The 22241-nt window shown below is 37.8% G+C and overlaps 2 protein-coding genes across 3 annotated transcripts in view; both read right to left on the minus strand.

Annotated features, from left to right (window-relative positions):
• Positions 1-128: 128 nt before the first annotated feature.
• slc6a18 (solute carrier family 6 member 18) lies at positions 129-16689 on the minus strand (the record flags this gene model as incomplete). Its single annotated transcript, XM_079879387.1, has 12 exons — positions 129-471; positions 2425-2587; positions 3478-3637; positions 4080-4284; positions 5994-6150; positions 6244-6372; positions 7011-7123; positions 7488-7598; positions 11266-11447; positions 12711-12848; positions 14225-14365; positions 16545-16689. The coding sequence occupies 12 exons, from the start codon at positions 16687-16689 to the stop codon at positions 229-231; spliced, it is 1887 nt and encodes a 628-aa protein (XP_079735513.1). The 3' UTR covers positions 129-228.
• A 3112-nt stretch (positions 16690-19801) lies between these two features.
• Positions 19802-22241, minus strand: part of slc6a19a.2 (solute carrier family 6 member 19a, tandem duplicate 2) — a 43150-nt gene continuing 40710 nt past the window's right edge. Inside the window, exons 11-12 of one of the 2 annotated variants that reach the window (XM_079879885.1) lie at positions 21432-21594; positions 19802-20091 (exon numbers count right to left, since the gene is read on the minus strand). In XM_079879885.1, the coding sequence (XP_079736011.1) occupies positions 19891-20091; positions 21432-21594 (364 nt within the window). In that variant the 3' untranslated portion in view covers positions 19802-19890. The remainder of the gene's footprint in view (positions 20092-21431; positions 21595-22241) is intronic. The other variant, XM_079879886.1, reaches the window with a different exon arrangement.

A 22241-nucleotide genomic window follows, 5' to 3' on the forward strand; every position in this document is an offset into this window, starting at 1 on the left:
GTTCTCATTAGATGCGTCTCTAGAGCACGCATTGTGTTTATCGTGCAATTCATACGCTAAAATTAGTTTTTACGTGCATATGATACACACTATAAACCCCTTGGGTAGGATCAGTGGTGTGGGGTGTGTGTGTTACACGCAATAAAGTGCGAATCATATGCACGTAGAAACTCATTTTAGCGGGGTTGCACGATAAACACAATGCGCTGATGAGATCAGGCTGGTCTTCTAGAGCGCTTTGTAGGTCTGGATGGGCTCGTCGGGTGTGAAGGCCGGGTTGCTGTAGGGGTTCTGGTCCTGGTTCTGGTCCTGGTTCTGGTAACTGCTTCCGGTCTGTGATCTCGTCTGTCGTCTGATGAGTCTGTAGACGGCCACGAGCGGGATGGAGAGCACAGGAACCGAGCTCAGCAACACACAGATCGCAAACACCCAGTCCGAGTACGGCTTCACCTCCGTCTCCGGGAACTTCTCCTGCAGGGGTGAGTTCACCGTTAGCCATTCATTTTAGTGTTGTGTTTGTTTTTATATTTTAAATTCATTTTATATTTGCATTTTTATGATTTAATTAAATTCAGGGGTTTTTTTTGTTTGTTTTTTTACAATTCATTTTAATTTTATATTTATGATTTAATTTTAGTAAGTATTTGGCATTTTTAGCTCATTAAATTTACTTTTATTATGATTTAATTTTCTCCATTTAATTAGTTTTTTTATTTTAAATATTCATTTTAATTTATGGTTTTGTATTTTAAAATAATTTTAATTTTGCATTTTTATGATTTAAATAAATTTTCTGGTTTATAGTTTTTTATTTTACAATTATTAATTTAAATTTTATATTTATGATTACGATTAATTAAAGTAAGTATTTGGAATTTTAAGATCTTTCATATAGCTTTTTTTGCTGTTTTTTTATTTTATTTTAATTATGATTTAATTCATTTAATTTAATATTTTAGTAAGTGTTTTGCATTTTAAAGGGGTCATATAGGCTAATGGTTCATGCACTTTTACAAGTTGATTGTACTGAAATGTGTGTTGGCAGTGCCTGTACACAACCATCATAAAATGATAAAAATCCATCCTGTGTTTTTTTTAATCTTCTTATGTTTCCCCCTCTCCTGAATCAAGCTGTTCGATTTTGTGACGTCACAAAATCGACGCCCCTCCCACAATGGTTGAGTGACAGCAGCGTTTCAACCCAGACCCGCCCTCGTGAGCGAGCTGTCAATCATAGCCCGCGCCGAGAGGCGCGTTCATTGCTGATAGCTGGAGCACTGAGCAGAATGTCGTCTAAGCGAGTGTGGTGTTCTGTTCTTGGGTGTAATAACAAACACAGCATCATTTTGATGTTCCTGAATCCGTACAGCTGAAGACGCAGTGGCTGAGTTTGTTTTCGAAGCGAATTCCCCATGATCAACGTCAATGCTTTCATGTTTGCGCGAATCATTTCACCAGACTGCTTTACAAACGAGGGTCAGTATAAAGCTGGTTTTACTAAGAAGCTGCTCCTGAAAAAAGGATCAGTACCAACTATTCGTGTTCCTGCTGAACCTCCAGAAGAAGAAGTGAGTGTAACGTTTTATTAACCTTTATATTAATATTTATATTAATCTTTGCAAATCGCTAGCACACTTCACGATGAATGCGGCTATTTTTACACTCAGGGTACATTACGACATGTTTTTCTATGTATGACGTTCTCAATATAATTCATAATCCCATGTTTATAATAAACAATGCGTTATGGTTATTGTGTTTCAAACGGTGTACGCACAGAACAGAGGGGCGGGGCTCCACAGAACAGAGGGGCGGAGTCAGCAAAGCTCATTATCATTTAAAGACACATGCACTGAAACGGCGTGCTGAAAACAGAGCTGTTTTTGACCAGGTAAAATTAGTGTTTTCTTACAATACTAATGAGAATTTTTAATTAAAGTATATTACAAACTTTTAATTTAGACCCTAAAGAATCATATCAGCTTGTACAAAAATGACATTATATGACCCCTTTAAGAATTTAATTTGCTTTTTTATGATTTCATTTTCTCCATTTATTTCTTTTTATTTTAAATGTATTAATTTTCATTTTATAATTTAATATTGGTATGTTTGTTTTTTGTATTTTAAAATAATTTTAGTTAATATTCTGTGTTTTATTTTTGATTTGATTTTATTTTTATTTTTTCATTTTATATTTAGGATTTAATTTTAGGATTTAGGATTAGAATTTTGTGTATTCATTAAATGTTTTTTATGACCCACTCTGCTTGACAAAGTCAACCTTGACCTGGTAACCCGTTTAAATGAGCAGCTGCTCTCATATGAAACACATCGAGTCGCATTAATGCCCCTCAGGGACCGGTGATCATGCAGATCCTCCGCAGGGAACATCAGGATCAACAGGTTCTGTTCTTCACTCACGTATTGCGGGTTCCAGGCGGGGTAGGTGGGGTGTGTCTGGACCTGGACCGCGACGTAGGCCACCAGCACCACCAGCAGCATGACGGGGCTGATGCCCATCCAGCACACGCGCCAGTACAGGTTCGGCCTGCGTCCCGTCATGAACTCGATGTCATCGCAGAAGCTGGAACACACACACACACACACACAGAGTCACAAACCGTCTGATACTGAAACCCTGGGGGCTCAAATATTGAGATTTGTTCATATTTCAAGAATTAATTTTAATAAGTTCACATTTCAATAATTGTTCACGGTTCTCTGATGTCGTATAATGGTCACATGACATGAAGCTAAACAAATAAAACATTACTTTTTTTTTTTAATTATTTATTTCAATTGTACTTTTATATGATTAAATATGTAGAAAGTTTTTAGTTTTTTATATTTTATTTTAAAAAAATCTCTTTTTTATGATTTAACTAATTTTTGTACTTTTTTTTTTACTTTTTATAATTTGTTTTCATTTTTTAAATATTTATATGATTAAATATGTTAAAGTATTCATTTTTAGTTTTATCTAAAATATTTTTATTTTATTATAATATTTTATTTTAAATTTTTATAGATTTTTTTATATAGTAGGTTTTTTTATTTTGATTTCAAATTATTTTAATTTTACATTTTTATGATTTAATTCGTTTTTTTCTTGTTTGTAATTCATTTTAGTTGATTTCAATTTGATTTGATGATTTAAATTTTTGTATTTTACAATTATTTTAAGTTTGCATTTTCATTATTTAGTTTACTTTTATTTTGACTTGTTTTTATTTTAAAATGTAATTTTTTGTTTTATTTATTTATTTAATGTATTTTATTTTAATATTGTATTCATATTTTTAATTTTTATGTTTTTATCCACTCACAAACCCCAGTTTCTGCAAACCCTGCTTTAACTAACTGTTAAGAAAATCATGTCTATCTATTTTTAAGACCACCAACCTTTTCCTTCTACCTCCTTTTAATCATTTTTATTGATGGCAATGTTGTCTTTAAAATGAACTGATGAATTACCGCTTCATCCCGTAGAAGCAAACGACGCCGATGATCTCGAAGAAGGCGATGACGAGGAGCGGGACGGATCCCACATAACTGTTGAAGATCTCCAGCCAGTAGTTCCCAGATCCCAGAGTGAAGATCAACGCCACCAGGAAGCTCAGCACACAAATCAGACCTGCATTAGCAGAGCATAAGGGTTAGTTCACTTTAAAATGAGGTCATCCTAGGTGTGTATTACTTTCTTCTTTCAGACGAATTATATTAAAAAATGTCCTGGCTCTTCCCAGCTTTATAATGGCAGTGAATGTTTGTATAGTTGCACTTTTATGATGGATAGATGCACTTTTATGATGGATAGATGCACTTTTATCATGGATAGATGCACTTTTATCATGGATAGATGCACTTTTATGGACTTTAAATCACAAATGGCCTTTCACTCCCATTATAAAGCTTGGAAGAGCCAGGACATTTGTTAATATAACTCTGATTGTGTTCGTCTGAAAGAAGAATGTCATATACACCTAGGATGACTTGAGGGAGAGTAAATCATGGGCTAATTTAAATGTTTGGGTGAACTATCCCTTTAGCATACGGCCGTGTCTCAGGGGTCGTACCTGTGAAGATCTCTTTGGGCATCCACTTGGGCACCACGTGCAGGTCGAGCAGTGGCGTCAGGACCCCCTCCAGGTTCCCGAACATGGAGGACAGGCCGAGGCTGAAGAGCATGACGAAGAAGAGCACGGCCCACACCTGCGAACCCGGCATCTCGATCACCGCCTCCGTGAACACGATGAACGCCAGGCCCGTTCCTGAAGCACTCTGGGTAACAGAGAGAGTCTCCGTCACTACATACACACTAGCGTTCAACAGTTTAGGTTTTTTTATACATATATTTTTTTATTATTATTATTATTATTATTGAAGAAATATCAAAACAAACAATACAAATACATTTCAAATGCTGGGGGGGGGGGGGGGGGGGGATATAGGAATATATAGGGATATAGGAATAGGAATACTTTAAAGAGTGTACATGCTTGTAAAATTCTAATAGCTTTTTGTTTCTTCGAGGGCAATATCGACTCACTATAATGCTTAACTTCATTTTTAAATGCAATAAATAAATAAAAATTCCCTGAAAATGTGCATTTATGAATGTGAAATTTAGCCTTAAAAATAAATTTAAAAAATATAAAATAAGTGCAGGGTTGTTTATCTTTGGAGTTTACAATAATACCTAGAAGAACATCTTTCTGCTCTGTGAAGGAGTTTAAGAGATACTTCTTTAATATTGTTTATCATCAACTTTTAGGGTTAAATAATAACCATTAAACTATTTGACATTTATACATATGTATAATTTGTAACGTTTTCAGTACAACAGGAATGACTTGTACTTATTACATGAGGGCAATGTGAATTCTTGTTTCAACATATCGTAATGGTTCCCAGAAAAAAATAAAAAATAACAACCACTAAACACACCAGTGTTCAACAGTTTAGGGTTAAATAATAACCATTAAACAGATCAAAAGGGACAGTAAAGACATTTATAATGTTACAAAAGATTCCATTTCAAATAAATTCTGTTGTTTTGAACTTTCTATTCATCAAAGAATCCTGAAAAATAAACGATTTCCACTAAAATATGCAGCTGTTTTAAATGATCGTGATTTTAACGGTAAAAGACTGTAAAAATGCTATGGAGAAAAACTTAATAGGCTAACAGAACGTTTCCGTACTGTATACGGTGAATAACTGTGATAGATCTAACCGTACATTTAATATAGAGAAAAAGATCAAGTTATTGTATAGGCTAATTTATAGTGAAAAAACGTAAACTGACATTCCCACAATTCCCTGCGTGACACTTCACATTTGACGTATTTTTGTTGAAATAACTGTTTCTTCATAGTTTTTCTTAGTTTTTTACATAGGGTTTTGTTACATTTAATGTTGTTAAATTAATGTTTATTGCATTTTTAAAATTTCATGTGTGTTTCCATGATGGTGTTTAGTGTTAGTGTGAATGAGACCGCACACCTTCTATATATTAGTATTAACTTTCTCAGTTTCATCAACTTTGTTTCATCATGTGACTCTCATCTCCGCTGTGATTGGTGGTTGTCAGTGTATTACAATAGTACAAAACAGATATCAGTACTTCAATCGATCAGTAAATTAACATTATATCAGATAGTAAAATATAGTTTTTTACTGTAAATTTAAGTTAAGTCTGTGAAACCTAAAATCTTGCTATTGTATTTTTTACGGTAAATTTCTGCCAGTTTTTATTTTTTTTACAGTGTAATAATAATCAAATGTTTTTTGATCATCAAATCATATTAGAGTGATTTCTGAAGGATCATGTGACACTGAAGACTGGAGTAAATTCAGCTTTGATCACAGGAATAAATTACACTTTACTATATATTCACACAGAAAACAGCTGATTTACATTATAATAATATTTCACTGTGTTTTTGATCTCCTGAGCAGAAGAGACGTGCTTGTGTTCGCAGCTGTACCTGATCCAGGAAGTTCTGGAGGACGCAGGGTTTCAGATTGAGATCGGAGACTTTATCCGGGTCGCTTGAGTTCAGGAACGTCAGCCAGTTCTCGTAGTTCTCCGTCGTGATGTTTTTGTCCGCGATGTCGAAGGCGTTGGTCAGATCCAGGATGTTCCTGCGAACACAACACACACACCCTGTCAATCAAACCTCACAGTCGTGTAAACACATCAGTAATGGGTCTGTAAACGCAGTGTGTGTTCGTCACCCGGCGACGCAGGCGTTTAAGTTGCTCGTGGCCTTGAAGCCCAAGATGGCGAATATGGGAATGGAAGCGTAGAGAGACGTAGCGCTGTTAATGCATCCCACAAACACAGCGTCTCGCTCACAGTCGTTCCTGTTGGAAACACACGCAGGCGCCTGTTATATACATATTTACATTTATGCATTTGGCAGACGCTTTTATCCAAAGTGACTTACAATGCATGTCAAGGGTACACATTTTACACTTTTTTTTTTTTACATTCTTATCAGTTCTTGCTTTCCCTGGGAATCGAACCCATGACCTTGGCGTTGCAAGTGCCAACGCTCCACTGTTTGAGCTACAGGAAAGCTATAAGGTGAATAATGCATATATATTATGTATGTATGTATGTATGTATGTATGTATGTATGTATGTATGTATGTATGTATGTATTTTTAATGATTTAACACATTTTAGTAAGTGTTTTTTATTTTGATTATTAAAAAATATAGCATGTTTATGGTTTATTGCTTTTGTATTTTAACATTATTTTAATCTAGGATTTTTATGATTTAAATGAAATAGTTTTTTTCTTGTTGTTTTTAATGGATTTTAATTGGACATTTCATTCTTTTTTTTTTAGTAAATGCTTTTTTGTAGTTAACATTTATTTTTGCATTGTTATGATTTTATTTGTGTTGATGATTCAAGAATCTTTGGAATTCTCAAGAATTCTGATGTGTAACAGAATCTGTGTTTTCTCCCGCCCTTCAGACGGTGTGTGTCGTACTTCCTGGGGTTGTAGCTGGAGAATGCGATGAGTCCCCCGAAGGCCAGAGACAGAGAGAAGAAGATCTGTGTAGCGGCGTCCAGCCACACCTGAGGATTAGTCAGCAGCGTCCACTGAGGAGAGAACATCACACACACTAATCACACTGCTGCTGTGTGTGTGTGTGTGTGTGTGTGTGTGTGTACTTGTTCAACTATCTTTGTGAGGACCAGTTTGAATTTTAGACCATTGGAGTGAGGACAAAGAGAGTAAAGAGGACATTTTGACTGAGACCCCTTTAAAGGCCTGTTTGAGGGTCAAGACTTGGCTTTAGGGATAAGGTTATAATGAGGTTAAGGGTCGGTTTAGGGTCAGGGGTCGAGTTATGCACAATTGTGATGGGTAAGGTTAGGGTAAGCGGCTAGAGAATGCATTGTGTCGATGAATGTCCTCATAAAGATAGATGTACAAGTGTGTGTGTGTGTGTGTGAGACTCACGTCTGGTGTGAACAGGTACCGGAGCCCGTCGGTGGCCCCTGGCAGTGTGAGGGCCCGCACCAGAAAGATGGTGAGCACCAGGTACGGGAAGGTCGCCGTCACGTACACGGCCTGCACAATCACACATTAACCATCAACATGATCCACCGAGCACAAACGCACACATTACAGCCGCGTTTCCATTACAGATTTGCGCAAAACTTTTGTCTGTATTTTCCTAATGTCGATAAAAAAACTATTGCGAAATGACTGCGTTTTCATTAATCCGATGTTATGCAACTAAAACGTCATTTTTCCGTGTCGCGAGAAGTCATTCCAAAAATCGTGGCAATTGATGTTGGTAAATTACCGTGTATCGCAGCCACCGCACTAGCCATTATTTTTAATGGAAGGAGACGTAGGCGTGTTTTCCAACATTAATGTCAAGGAAAGACGCTTATAATGTGAGCGGCACATATGAGGTGTTTCTCACTCATATTTGCTTCGAGGTCTTTATAAATTGTGGCGTTTCTTTGTGGTTTAAAATCCAGTATTCCTGTAATTCTTTTGTCTTTTATGGATTTTAATAAAGAACGTCTCGGTTACGTATGGTAACCCTCATTCCCTGAAGGAGGGAACAGAGACGCCACATCGGGACCGACGAATAGGAATCTCACTAGAGAGGCCAATCTACTTCGAGTGAAACTAAACGAGCCAATGCACATTGGCATGCAATCATTTGCATCAGCTGCTCTGCCACGCAGCGCGGGTATATAACGAGCAGCAGGTGCGATTGCACTTCAGTTTTTTGGCTGAGGCGCCGAGCCGGTGAGCTGGCTGCCCTGGCGGGCCGCAGCAGATGTGGCGACGGGACGTGGCATCTCCATTCCCTCCTTCAGGGAACGAGGGTTACCATACGTAACTGAGACGTTCCTCTTCAGTCAGTCATTTGAAGACACGTCGGGACAGACGATTAGGAATCCCTACCAAAGGGCCACAGCTGCTGCTGTGCAAGTACTGTAGGCTCACTGGGGGGAACGCATATTTGCGAAGGCCCTGGGACCAGCTGTGTGCCAGTGCTTCTCCTGTGCCAGGAGATGGCGGGCGAGTTGCGATATGCGATGGGACCACCTTGTCGGTTGATGTACGCAACGGTCGCAGTGTTGTCCGTACGGACCAGCACGTCCCTGCCCTATAGCGGCCTTTTCAAGCGGCTCAGAGCGAGACGTAGTGCCAGCAACTCGAGGCAGTTGATGTGCCAATGCAGTTGGGGACCCATCCACACCCCTGACACTGCATGCCCTTTGTACGTGGCACCCCAGCCGGTGGCAGAGGCATCTGTGAACACCACAGTGTGCCTGGGCACCTGTTCCAAGGGCACTCCTGCCCGAAGGAACGAGGGGTCTGACCACGGGCTGAAGGTCTGGCGGCACGCCGGTGTGATTGTCACCTGGTGAGTGCCATGATGCCACGGCCATCTCAGGACATGGCCGTGAAGCCAGTGCTGAAGCGGTCTCATATGGAGCAATCCCAGCGGGGTTACCGCTTCTGCCGCTGCCATATTCCCCAGGAGCCTCTGAAAGAATTTCAGTGGGACCGCTGTCCTACCTTTGAAAGTATTCAGGCAGTTCAGCTTCCTCTGAGGCTCGCTGTCTGTGCGACCGAATCGAACTCCATACCGAGAAAAGAGATCCTCTGCATGGGGGGTGAGTTTGCTCTTTTCCCAGTTGACCTGAAGGCCCAGCTGGCTGAGGTGCCTGAGCATGAGGTCCCTGTGTTCGCATAACTGATCTCGAGAGTGTGCTAGTATGAGCCAGTCGTCGAGATACGGATGCATTCGAAAATGCGTCTCTGCGTGAGCATTTTGAACGGTAGCTTGTGGAGACTCAAAACTCGCAGGTCCAAGACCGGTCGTAACCCACCGCCTTTCTTGGGTATAATGAAGTAGGGGCTGTATTACCGTGACCACATATCGGCTGGAGGGACCGGCTCTATCGCGTCCTTCGCCTGTGACTTAGACTGCGATCTCCGGGACAGGCGGGCGTTCTGCCTGCGACTGGCTTAAGGAACCTGTTAAGGAACCTGACTTTGTCGATCTCCCTCATGTCGGCCAGACACAGCCAGAGATAGCACTCCTGGACATCGCACGACCCAATGACCGCGCGATCACCTTCGTCGGACGAAGCACAAGGTCTGTCAAAGATCCTGGAGAACTTGGGGATCATGACCACCCTCGTGCAGGTCCTTCAGTGCCTTGGCCTGATGAACCTTTAACAACGCCATGGCGTGTATGGCAGAGGCGGCTTCCCCAAAGGCCTTGTAAGCCTTGTCGGTTAGGTCCGACGAGTACTTACAGGCCCGGGAAGGGAGACACGGCTCTCCCCACCAGGTGGAGTTAGGGCACAGCTGCATAGCAATGACCCGCTCCACTGGAGGGATGCACGTGTACCTCTTAGCCGGCCCGCCGTCAAGGGTGGTGAGGGAGGAGGAGCCACCGGGACGGTTTCTGGCAGTGAAAGGTGCCGTCCATGACCCAATGAGCTCGTCATGCAGAAAGGAATCGGGGTGGGTTGCTGAGAACCAGCACCCGCCACCCCGAGAAACCAATCGTCCAGCCTCGAGGGCTCAGGACACGGTGGAGGGTTCCACATGAGCCCGATCCTGTTGGCGGCCCGGGAAAGCATGGCCATCATCTCCGGGTCTGACTTGGGTACCGCCGTCACACACGAAGGGGGCAGTGCCGGCGAATCGTCATCCCTGGAGAAGACTGACCCACCCTCTGATGCAGTGATCGACATCCGCTGAATGATAGAGGGTTAAATCGCAGCAGAGGCGCAGGAACGAGGAACGAAAGTCTCGACCGTTGCTCCGAGATGGTCATCTTCCCACAATGGGTGCATGACTCATCCACGATCACTGCCTCTGCGCGTTCAATGCCCAGACACGCGATGCAGCGCTCGTGACCATCCCGCAATCCCAGGTAACGACTGCATCCAGAAATACACAGGTAGAGTGACATCTTTAAAAAGACGCGCTCCACCTTTGTAAGCTCTTTCAGGGAACTGCTCTCCTTGATGCTGAAGCACTCAGGGAAACGGACACAGCGGACACAGACAGGACATGCGCAGCCTGTCGTGCGCTGTCTCTCTCACAGCGGTCTTACCAGCTGTAAGAACGGCTTTTCATCGCTCTTGGCACACCGTACCAGCTGTGAAAACAGCCTTTTTGTTTTGCTCAGTAACAAACACAAAAGAGAGAGAGAGAGAGAGAGGGAGAAGAAAGTCATGAGAGATCCTCCTGAAGAGCTTGCTCGTTGTTTGATCACTCTTTGTAGATTAAACGGCATTGAAACGCTCCGCTCCGAAGCAAAAAGCTGAAGTGCAATCGCACCTGCTGCTCATTATATACCCGCGCTGCGTGGCAGAGCTGCGAATGATTGCACGGCTCGTTTAGTTTAACTCAAAGTAGACTGGCCTCTCTAGCGAGATTCCTATGCATCGAGTGACCGGCTGAAGAGGAACTCTGTCTCGTCTTCTGCCCAAACATCTACGTCAGGTGTCTGTAAATGCACAAATGGAATGTGTTTCCATTGCAGTTTTGCAAAATATTCTTTTTCTAATTGGCCGAAAGACCAAAAAAAACCACCTCATGTGAGCGTAAAACTTTTTTGCGATAAATGGGAGTTTTTGCGAAATTTATGTGTTTCCATTGGCCGTATTTTCAATTCGCAATTTCAATTTGCGCGATTTGAAAATTAATGTAATGGCGGGTTGTGATGCAGTGCGTTAAAGCTCCGCACCTTCCCAATGGTCTCGATGCCCCGTATGAAGCAGATGTAGACGATGCCCCAGGCCGAGGCGAGGCACAGCACCAGCCACCACTGCAGAGAGCCGCTCTGCTCCAGGTCCGGGGAGATGTTCAGCGTCTGCCGGTACCAGTAGTAGTTCACCGGTGTGCTGATCACACACTCCTCCACGTAACCTGCAGGACATCAGAACAACACACACGTCATGTTAAAGGATTCACTCATATGCATTTTAATTTTATATTTGTATGTTTTTTTTTTTTTTTTATGTATATATTTCACATTTTTGTTTTTATTTTTGATGTATTTTCAATGTATTTATAATTTTATTTATTATATTTTTAATGTATATTCATTTTTTTTATTTTATGTATTTTTAATATATTTATAACTTATTTTATTTGTATGCAGTAGTTGTATTTTCAATACATTTATAACTTTTATTTGTATTTTTAATGTATTTTTATTCATTTTATATTGATTTATTTTAATATATATTTATTTTTGTTTATATTTGATGTATGTTTAATGTATTTATCCTTTTATTTTTTATTTTTTTGTATTTATTTATTTTTTCCAATATATTTATGATTTATTTTTAATGTATTTATTATTTCTTTTATTTACTAATTTATTTTCGTTGTATTTATACTTTTAATTATTTGTAAAGTATTTATTTATATTTTTGTTGATTTTTTTTATTGATTTATTTTGATATATTTCAATGTATTTATGATTTGTTTATTTATTTTTAATGTTTTTTTTCAGTGTATTTAGTTTTTTTATATATTTTTATATACGTTTATTTTATTGCATTTACTTTGTATTAATTTATTTTTAATGTATTATACTTGTTTATTTTTAATGTATTTATATTTTATTTTATTTTTATTTATTTTAATATTTTTTTGCTTTCTTATTTATAACTGTTTTTATATTTATTTGATATTTATTTTAATGTCTTTTTATTTATATTTATTATGATTTTTTTATTTTAAATGCATTTATTTATTATTTAATAGATTTTATGTGTGTGTGTAAAATTACTTTTTCAATTTTTATTTATATTATACTTATTATTATTATTATTATTATTATTGTTGTTGTTGTTGTTGTTGTTGTTGTTGTTATTATTATTATTATTATTATTATTATTATTATTATTATTATTATTATTATTATTATTATTTGTTTGTTTATTTTTAAATGTGATGTGAAATATGATCTTGACAGGCATTGTGAGAATTGCTCTGTATTTATTTTACTTTTTAATTTAATCTTTATTTTAATGTGAAAGAAATCATATTGATCCAGACAGGATGTTTTTAATGACTTTCTGAGCATCATGCTGCTTCATTTAGTTTTCACTATATTACTGTTATTATGAGCGTTTAATGAGGAATCCTCAGTGTTTGTGTGATGTGTTTGTGTCTTTGTACCCGTGTTGTCGTCGTTGATGGGACATTGACCCCAGGGCAGCGGATCCTCAAACGAGTGGAAGAAATACCACAGAACCCAGGCCAGAATCGTGTTATAAAACAAGCCCACCAGGAAGGAGAGGAACATCGACGCCACACCTGCCAACAAAACACTATCATAACTCAATCATGCCTTTATGAACTCATAAAGCGTTTAAGAGACAGCAACACGCTCTAGGAAGATATCAAACATTTGCTCATGGAAAATCACAGACTGAAAAAAAGAACATACACGATCAGTAAAGTTTGGAATAATTAAAATCTCCCAGTAGTCAATAATTTGATCCCTTAAAACTCATCTTTGGTCACCAAAATGACATATTTAAACGTTTTTTCTTTAAAGAAAATGTCTTCATGCCTTAAAATATCTTGAATGTAACTCGACACCCTTATCTCATTTAGTATAGGCGGTTCTATGAATATGCAAATGAGCCCCGCCTCCACTCGCTCACTCAGCTCAGAGATATAAACAACATTAAAAACTTGATTTTCACCACAGGGGGACTTTTAGAATTTTTTATGTTTTTGAAAGAGACTCCTCTGCTCACCGAGGCATTGATAAATTATATATTAAAAACAGTGATATATTATTACAATGTAAAACAGCTGTTTTCAATGTGAATATATAGTAAAATGTAATTTATTCCTGTGATCAAAGCTGAATTTTCATAAGAAATCTTCATTATTCTTGGTAGTGAATATAAATATTAATAATATGTAATATTAAACACCCGTGTTTCAATTCTATTCAAAGAGAGAAATCAATAGCTCTGATATCACTCTGTTAGGGTTTGTGCTGAGAGGAATGTCTGTACACTGTATAACAAAATATATATATATTGTTGGTTTAACTTAAAAAAGTAAGTTACCTGGTTGCCTTAAAATTTTGAGTTAAAGGGGTGGTGTAATGCCCTTTTCTCATGATGTTAAATAAGTCTCTGATGTCCCCAGAGTGTGTATGTGAAGTTTCAGATCAAAATAACCCACAGATATTTTATATAACATGTTAAAATTGTCACTTGTTGAGGGTGAGCAAAAACGCACCGTTTTTATGTCTGTCCCTTTAAATGCAAATGAGCTGCTGCTCCCGGCACAGGGGGCGGAGCTTCAACAGATTGCACTCACACACACACACTGAAAATTTCAAAAACTTTTAGCCTTTTATGTTCAAACCGGAGTCAGAACGATGGAGAGACTCAAGAAGAAGTGCCAACATCTAGACAACATTTCTGAATGGTTAGTTGATGAGTTTATGTAGCTGATGTGTAGTTATCTTCTAGTCATCGATTAACATATTCTGTCATGATAATCTATAAATCGTGTTCCCAGGGGCGGGGTTTATGTAAATTTTAGGGTTTGTGATGTCACTAACTCGGGATGAAGCTCGTGTAGTTCCTATAATGTAAGATATTTTGTGTAAATGCACAGATAACAAATCTTGAGAATGATTTTTCCCAGTGTAGATGTGTGCTCACCCAGTCCGCCCAGTAGAGGAGAGATGGAGTGCCAGACGCCGATACTGCCCTTCCTCAGAGACTGACCGATCGCCAGCTCCAGATACAGCAGAGGAAGACCCTCGAACACCAGCGCGATCAGGTACGGGATCAGGAACGCACCTCACACACACACACACAAACTTCAAATGTGGGTATTGAAACACTGAGACTGACTCGTTACTTAGATTAGTTACTTAGTTTTCTTCGCTGCATTTCTCCTCCTAATCTAGTTGTCTAATAACCCTGGCGTTGTGCGTTACCAGTGTTTGCTCTTTGCCTTAAGTTTGTCTGTAAAATGCATGAGTGTAAATGTAAAACACTAATGCAACTGATACATTCTTAAAAATAAAGGTTGCAAAATGTATTTCACGGTGATGCAATAGAAGGACCGTTACTGCAGTTTTAAGGAGGAAATACTCAGCAATGCTGTCGACTTATGAATTTACACATGGTTTGTCTTAAAGCAGATTAAAAACTCCACATAGACACATAAACAACATTAAAAGCTGGATTTTCACCACAGGGGGACTTTGAAGAAAAGTAGCTGTAGTGACATAAGAGCACTTATTGTGATCAATTTTATTATTACCGAGCGTGATTTATCATTTATTTTAACTTTAATTTTCAGGAAGGAAAGGTAATTGCTTTCAACAACATTTTCACTAATTTTCGCTTGATTTTTAAAAACTCTTTCCAGAAAGGTTTCATTAGTTAACTGCATTAGTTAGCAGACCTTACAATAAAGCAATTAATTTCAGATCTCAATGGATCAGTTTAGAAACATGAACAATGAACAACTGCATTTTTATTAAAGAGAATTAAAGAAATGCATGCTGCAAATAAATAAACTCATCGTTAGTTAATGCACTGGCTAATGTAAGACTTGAGAAATTAGAAAATGCCGGACAGTCTGAGAAGACAGGATCTTGCTGGAAATTTCCATTTGAACTCACCATCTGAGACAAAAGTCTCCGAGTCATCCTAATCTACATTTCATTCCCTCATCCCTCACCCTCTCTCTCTCATGCTCAGATCACCTGAATTCACCCAAGAAAATATATAGTTTTAATGTGAATGATTATCATCGAGTATTGTACATGTTTAGTATCATTTGAAATGTCTCAGTGCGACTGGTACAAATGTCTCATTTCCAAATAAGTAAAACAAAAGGTAATAAGGTTTTAAGAGTTTAGAGAGAACTGGCACACAAAGGATGATGAACTCCTGGCAAATGGTCTCCTACACCCTAAAGGTGTCAACTCTGAATACAAATTTCTATTGTTAGCAGATGTTTCCATGTGAAAGAGGTTCTGTCTATATAATTGAATGCAGCAAAGGGTTCTGGTCCTTTCTGTACCTCAGATCCGCCCGTGAGGCCGAGAGTAAGACTTCAGCTTCATGTGTAACGTTGGGTTCGCATCTCTTCTCTTTATTCCAGAGCATTTGGTGTTTTGTATCGATTATCTTTGAATTGATTATGAAATTGGCATGATACATTTACCTGACATATTAAATTGTTAAATTTGATTTATTCTAACTGACTTTGAACTTCAAAGAGTTTAAAGGAATAGTCAAACATTCGCTCACATTTAACGATGCTCAGATATCATTACAACCTTTTCATTTATGGAGTCAGATGAAATAACGAGAGAATACATATTCAAATGTATTGCATTTAATCAAAAAATACTTAGCCTCGGGAAAAGACAGTAACACGTAGAGACCTTCAGCGCTGGTCGGATGCCGGTTTTGGGCCGATCGAGCGCGAGCTTACACTAATGTTAACTAATGAGACCTTATTGTGAAGTGATGCACAATTTTGAAACATTTTTGACTCTGAAATCGCTCAATTTAATCATTAATCAAGTCTTGTTTCCAGCACAAAGCTTTAAACATTCTGAAATCAAGATGTATTTACATTAGAAGCAGAACGACTGAAGATATTACGTCTTGTTCAAAATAAAATATCAAAATAAAGTGAGTTTGTGCTTAAAACAAGAACAACATCTGCCAATGGGGTCAGAAAAATAACCTTAATTCAAAGGGAAAATAAGATTATGATATTTTTAATGAATTTAATTTTATGAATCTTATTTCAGAATGTTTGTGCTAGAAAACAAGACATTATTTTTATGTACCATTATGTAACATTTTTTATCTGTCAGAAACAACAAGAGACGTCTAACCCTAACCCTAACGTCGACTATAGGAGTCCATCTAAAACCGCTCAAATTCACACGTCATTATATCATACTCTGGTTTTATTCTCACTGCGGCACAGAATCTGAAAAAAAATCACCTCCTCCATAAATCTGGCACAGATACGGGAATCTCCAAACGTTCCCGAGTCCCACAGCAAATCCCACGCATGTCAGCAGATACTGGACCTTGTTATCCCATTTGGGCCGTTCCGGAGCGCTGGAGGCTTTGCTGGTCGTGTCCATCCTGACGGCGTGTGTGTGTGTGTGTGTGTGTGTGTGATGGGTGGGTTATGTACAAACAGGAGGTGTGAGGATGCATTAGTTTTAAATGCAGTTTAATGTGTAACCTCCGCTGCCAGGAATGCTCCTCAAATCCATGTTTTAACTGTAAAAACAAACCGCTGTGGATGCAAAGGTTACGAGTGAGTCGCTGCTGGGATTTTTTTATAGGCCTCATTATGTTTTTATTTCATTCTGCTCAAAACAAAGTCCTTTCTTGTCCTCGGGAAGCGCAGAAAAAACTCTTTATTTTAAGGTGTTCCTGTTACAGAGTGATTTGTACTTTCCGTTTGGGGGTTACACTTTATTTTAAGGTGTCATTGTTACAGTGTAATTATATATTTAAGAACTGAGCAATATTAATTAACAGCATGTACTTACTATAGGGTTGAGGATTGTAATTATGCATAAGTTACAGTTATTAGCATAGTAAGTGCGTGTAACACGTGTAACAGATTCTGTCAGATAAAGTGTTACTGCATGTACTTTTACCTGGGGGGGTTAAACTTTATATTAAGGTGTAATTATATATTTAAGAACTGAGTAATATTAATTAACTACATGTTCTTACTATAGAGGTAGTTGCATGTAATTCTGCATAAGTTACAGTTATTAGCATAGTAAGTGCGTGTAACACGTGTAACAGATTCTATCAGATAAAGTGTTACCGACTGAATTCAGTTGCACGGTTTAATGCGTTTGGCTGCGTTTTACTTCAGTGAATAATTCAGAAAGCGAGATCTCCAGAGGTTCGGTTTGATTCACCATTACACAGACGCTCAGTGTGTTTGACCAGCTCAATTACCAGACCGACGAGGTTAATCATAGTGAATCTGCGACACTAACCGATCACAAACACATCGGTGGGATCTCGGCTGGTTGCTAGGGTGCTCTGGCTGGTTGCTAGGTGATCAGCTGCTCATGACATCATCTGTTGTGTTGCTCGATGGCGAGTCACTGATAACAGTTTGTTTTTAGCCCTATAATATCTGTTATCTGCTGGAGGAATATAATCTCTACTATCAGCCGGACTGAAGGAGACTCATGAGATGACAATAAGGATACGTTCTTTTCCGTTTCACTTTTTATTGTACACACACACACACACACACACACACACTCTTCTGCTCTCCAAGGCTGCATTTATTTGATCAAAAATACTGTAAAAACAGTGAAATATTATTATAATGTAAATCAGATGTTTTCTGTGTGAATATATAGTAAAGTGTAATTTATTCCTGTGATCAAAGCTGAATGTTCAGCATCATTACTCCAGTCTTCAGTGTCACATGATCCTTTCAGAAATCACTCTAATATGATGATTTGATGATCAAGAAACATTTATGATTATTATTATCAGTGTTGTAAACCGTGATACAGTTTTATTTCATTTTATCAGGAAGAGCCTTGAGTACAAGATTAGATATTAGAGGCCTTAAATGGTGCCTGAGATTCAGCTGCCCCCCCCCCCCCCCCTATTTTATTTTATTTTGTTTTGTTTGTTTGTTTGTTCTAGTTTTCTAATATAAGTATTTTTAAAAATGAGAAATTGTGGAGAACATGAGATGAGCTGGAAGCAGATTTCAGGACCGTCTATCAGTGTTGAGCTCGTAGCGCCACCAGCTGGTGTGTGTGTGTGTGTGTGTGTGACAGTTAGCGCGAGTGTGTGGGTTTGTTGTACTATTAGTTTAAATCATAGGTTTAAATAAAGCTAAATAAGCTAATTAATTCAGCCAGTGTTTGTTGAGTTAGTGATTTACTGTACAGTTTACAGTGGACATGTTAACAATCATATCTGAAATTCCTGATCCCGAATCTATTGTAAACTAGTCTAATATTCCTGCTGTCGGGACGCTTCAGATCTCAGTCATCATCTTTATCAGACTGTGATTGTGTTGTTGACTGGACTGTAAAGTGATAATCCTGCAAGTTCAACACTGACATATGGACCAATAAAACATAAAGTCTTTATTAGAAACAAAGAGAGCACAACATGTCAGATAAATCTGATAGATAATAATTTAACAATGAACGATAAGAGCTATAAAATCTTTTTAAACAGGACAGACTGTTCTGTGAGTGTTAGCGCTGTGTGGGAAATGACATAGATGATAACACACACAATCTGCTAAGTAGAGGATCTGCATGGAAGACAAAGTTATGACATACTAATAAGCATAGCCTAGTTATGAGATTAAAAGTCAAAATGTCATAATTATACGATTTTTAATGGCATGATCATGACTTTTTGAGTAATAATTCTGTTGGCTTAAGAACTCGGCTAAGCTTGTTCTGGCTCGCGTTGCTGTGTCTTTTCTAACCAATCCGACTTCGGGAATTCAAAGTCAACAATCGTATCCGCTTCCGAACAATCCCAAATAAATAGACTTTCATTGACAGGGTCAAAACATCTATATAACAATTCTTAGAGAGTATTTAAGCTGTCTGTCACTAGCAAAGCTTAACAAATACTGTAGCCTTGGATAACATGCTAGCCTTGTTAAAACATGCTAGCATCATGGTAATTCATGTTTGCAATACGCTAATACATGCTAACAATGTTCTAATTCATGCTAGAAGCATGTTAAATCATGCTAACAAAAAAGTTAAAACATGCTAGCAATATTTTAATTTATGTTAGAAATGTGTTAGTAACATGCTAATTCATGTTAGCAATATGTTAAAACATGTTAACGATGTACTAATTCATGTTAAAAACACGTTAGCAACATGTTAAATTATGCAAGCAAAATGTGCAACAATGTGATAAATCAGGATAGCTGTGTGTTAACTGATGTAAGGAACATGTTAGCTTAATGTTAAAAACGTGTTAACAATGTGATAAATCATGTTAGCAACACATATCGCAAAATAAGGTGGATAGAGACCCAGCAAATCAATCGCATCATTGAAAAACGACCATTGATAATGATATACATGACAGGAAAGTGTAGGATATTTAGGAGTGCAATGGCTGACGTCTATAATGTCATTTTGCACTGTACACTTTATACATATTTATATTGCATTCTTTCTTTATGTGATTTTGTAAGTCTATAATATACGTTTGCATTGTTCATTTTTGCACATTGTTTGTCTTTATCTGCGAGAAGTTCCGAATGTTTTCCGTGAAAAGGACGCTAGTTTGCCTGTTCCGTGTGGAAACTACGCTATTGTGTTGACACTCATTTCCTGTTTTTCAGAAATGAAGCTTTCATTCGTTTTCTTTCCCTTTGTGCAGCATTTCCACAGAACCATGCCGATGGCGACTCCAGGGATGCACAGACTGGGAATCCCGGCGAGCACGAAGATGACGGCGCTGATCCAGTTCGGGTACTCCACCTCTTTCAGCGTTGGGAAATTATCCTGCGTTCAGAGAGAGAGTTGTTACCATATATATATATATATATATCTTTTTTCATTTTTTTTTTCATTGTGATATATTTATGCATAATATGGAAATGTTATTTTATTTTTTTATTCACTTTTATCTACCTGTACGTATATGTTTGTATGTGTCTATTGCTTTGGCAATATTGTGCTATTTTACACAGTCATGCCAATAAAGCTCATTTGAATTGAATTGAATTGAATTGAGAGAGAGAGAGAGAGAGAGAGAGAGAGAGAGAGAGAGAGAGAGAGAGGAGAGAGGGAGAGAGAGAGAGAGGGAGAGAGAGAGGGAGAGAGAGAGAGATGAGCTGTGGTTCTAGTATTTGAAGTCGGTGTGAAATTGTGTAAAACCCGTTTTACTTCTGTAATATGTGATGTATTTTAGCGTCAAACATATGGAAGCTTGTTTCCGTCATGGAGTAAAAAATGAAAAAAGGTAATTGCAACTCACAATTCTGACCTGTTTTCTCGCAATTGTGAATTTATATCTCAAAATTCTTAGAAAAAAGTCAGAATTGCAAGCTAAAAACTCGGAATTGCGAGAAAATCACAATAAACTCGCAATTAACTTTTTTACTCGCAATTGCAAAATTACATCTCGCTATTCTAACTTTTTTTAAAAAAGTTAAAATATAAGCAAATCAAATATAAAAGTTAAAATAAACTCTCAATTGCAAGTTGTAAAATCAGAATGGCAGGGGATTCTGGGGGGAGAAACACGCAATTACGTACGTTTAATTTTTTTTATTCTGTGGCAGGAACAAGCTTCTCTAGGAACGGGATAGGCAACAGGGATATTAGTTTTATCCATTGGAAATTGATTTGATGGTGAAAGAAAAAAAGTTGTGAAAGACCGTTTTCAGTTTGTTTTTCTTTAGAATAATGAGCGTTAATGAGGAAATGTTCACAGTAAACGCACGGTTACGTTTACTAACGAAATTTCACATTTCTAAGAAAACATGCAATTGTAAGAAATAAACTTGCAATTTTAAGATGAAAAAATCAGAATTGCGAGATAAAGGGTCGCCTTATTAATGACCTTTTAGTGACCTTTTTAATTCCACAGTGGGAAAAAAAAAACAATTGCGAGATGTAAACTTGCAATTTTGAGAACAAAAAGTGGAAATTTTGGTATAAACTCGCAATCGTGAGTTAAAAAAAGGCCGAATTGTGAGATTTCGATGTGGATTTCGAAGCGTAATATTTGACGTTTCATATTATGTGGTTATTTTCTTTAACATCTTTGATATATTAGACACAAGCTGGAAGTAATAGTAAAAAGAATGTGTTTGATTCTTCTGAAGACAGTGCCGTACGTATTCGGGGTCCCAGACGTTGTAGGTCAGCTGTTTGCTGACGGTCGTGACGAAGTAGAAGATCAGGATGACCAGGAGGATGATTGGACTGAGGAACCGCCACGTGACCTGCCAGAAGATGTTGGGCTTGTGTCCCACCATGAACTCGATGTCTTTATTAAACCTGAAGATAAACAGCAGCGTTATCTTTCTCCTCAGTGCTTGAGAACACCTGACACTTACTGGAGGAAGCTAGCTTACACTGTTTATTATGTGCATCTGTCAAAGTTGGTAAAAGATAATTAGAAAAATGCAATTTGTATTCTTGAAAGTATGGTATTAAAATAGATTACACTGCATGAAGTGGAACTGGCCAAAAAGGAAAGTTTTTAAGTAGTTAGATGCTATTTGCACCTTAGTGTATTGTAGTATAGCTTTTATAAAACAATATGCTATAGTAACAACATATTCAGTGTATATTATTAATATATTTATTAAAATCATAAATAGATGCTGCCCTATTGTGATGACATTACCCTCTTAACCCTACCTCTTTATTCCCACTATTAAATACCCCTTTAGGCAGTTTATTTCAACTTTTCGGATATTTTCTTAATTTTAAAATAAACTTTATTTAATATAAACGCCTCTCTGTATGGAAGCTTGTTTTCGCCACAGAATAAAACATTTTAAAAGGCAACTGCTTTTTTTCTAGCAAATGCGAGTTTACATCTCGCAATTCTGTCAAAAAAGTCACAATTGCAAGAAATAAACTCACAATTCTGACTTTTTTCTCGCAATTCTGAGATAAAAAGCCAGAATTGTGAGATA

The sequence above is a fragment of the Squalius cephalus genome (assembly GCF_949319135.1).
Source record: "Squalius cephalus genome assembly, chromosome: 8".
NCBI classification, from domain to species: domain Eukaryota; kingdom Metazoa; phylum Chordata; class Actinopteri; order Cypriniformes; family Leuciscidae; genus Squalius; species Squalius cephalus.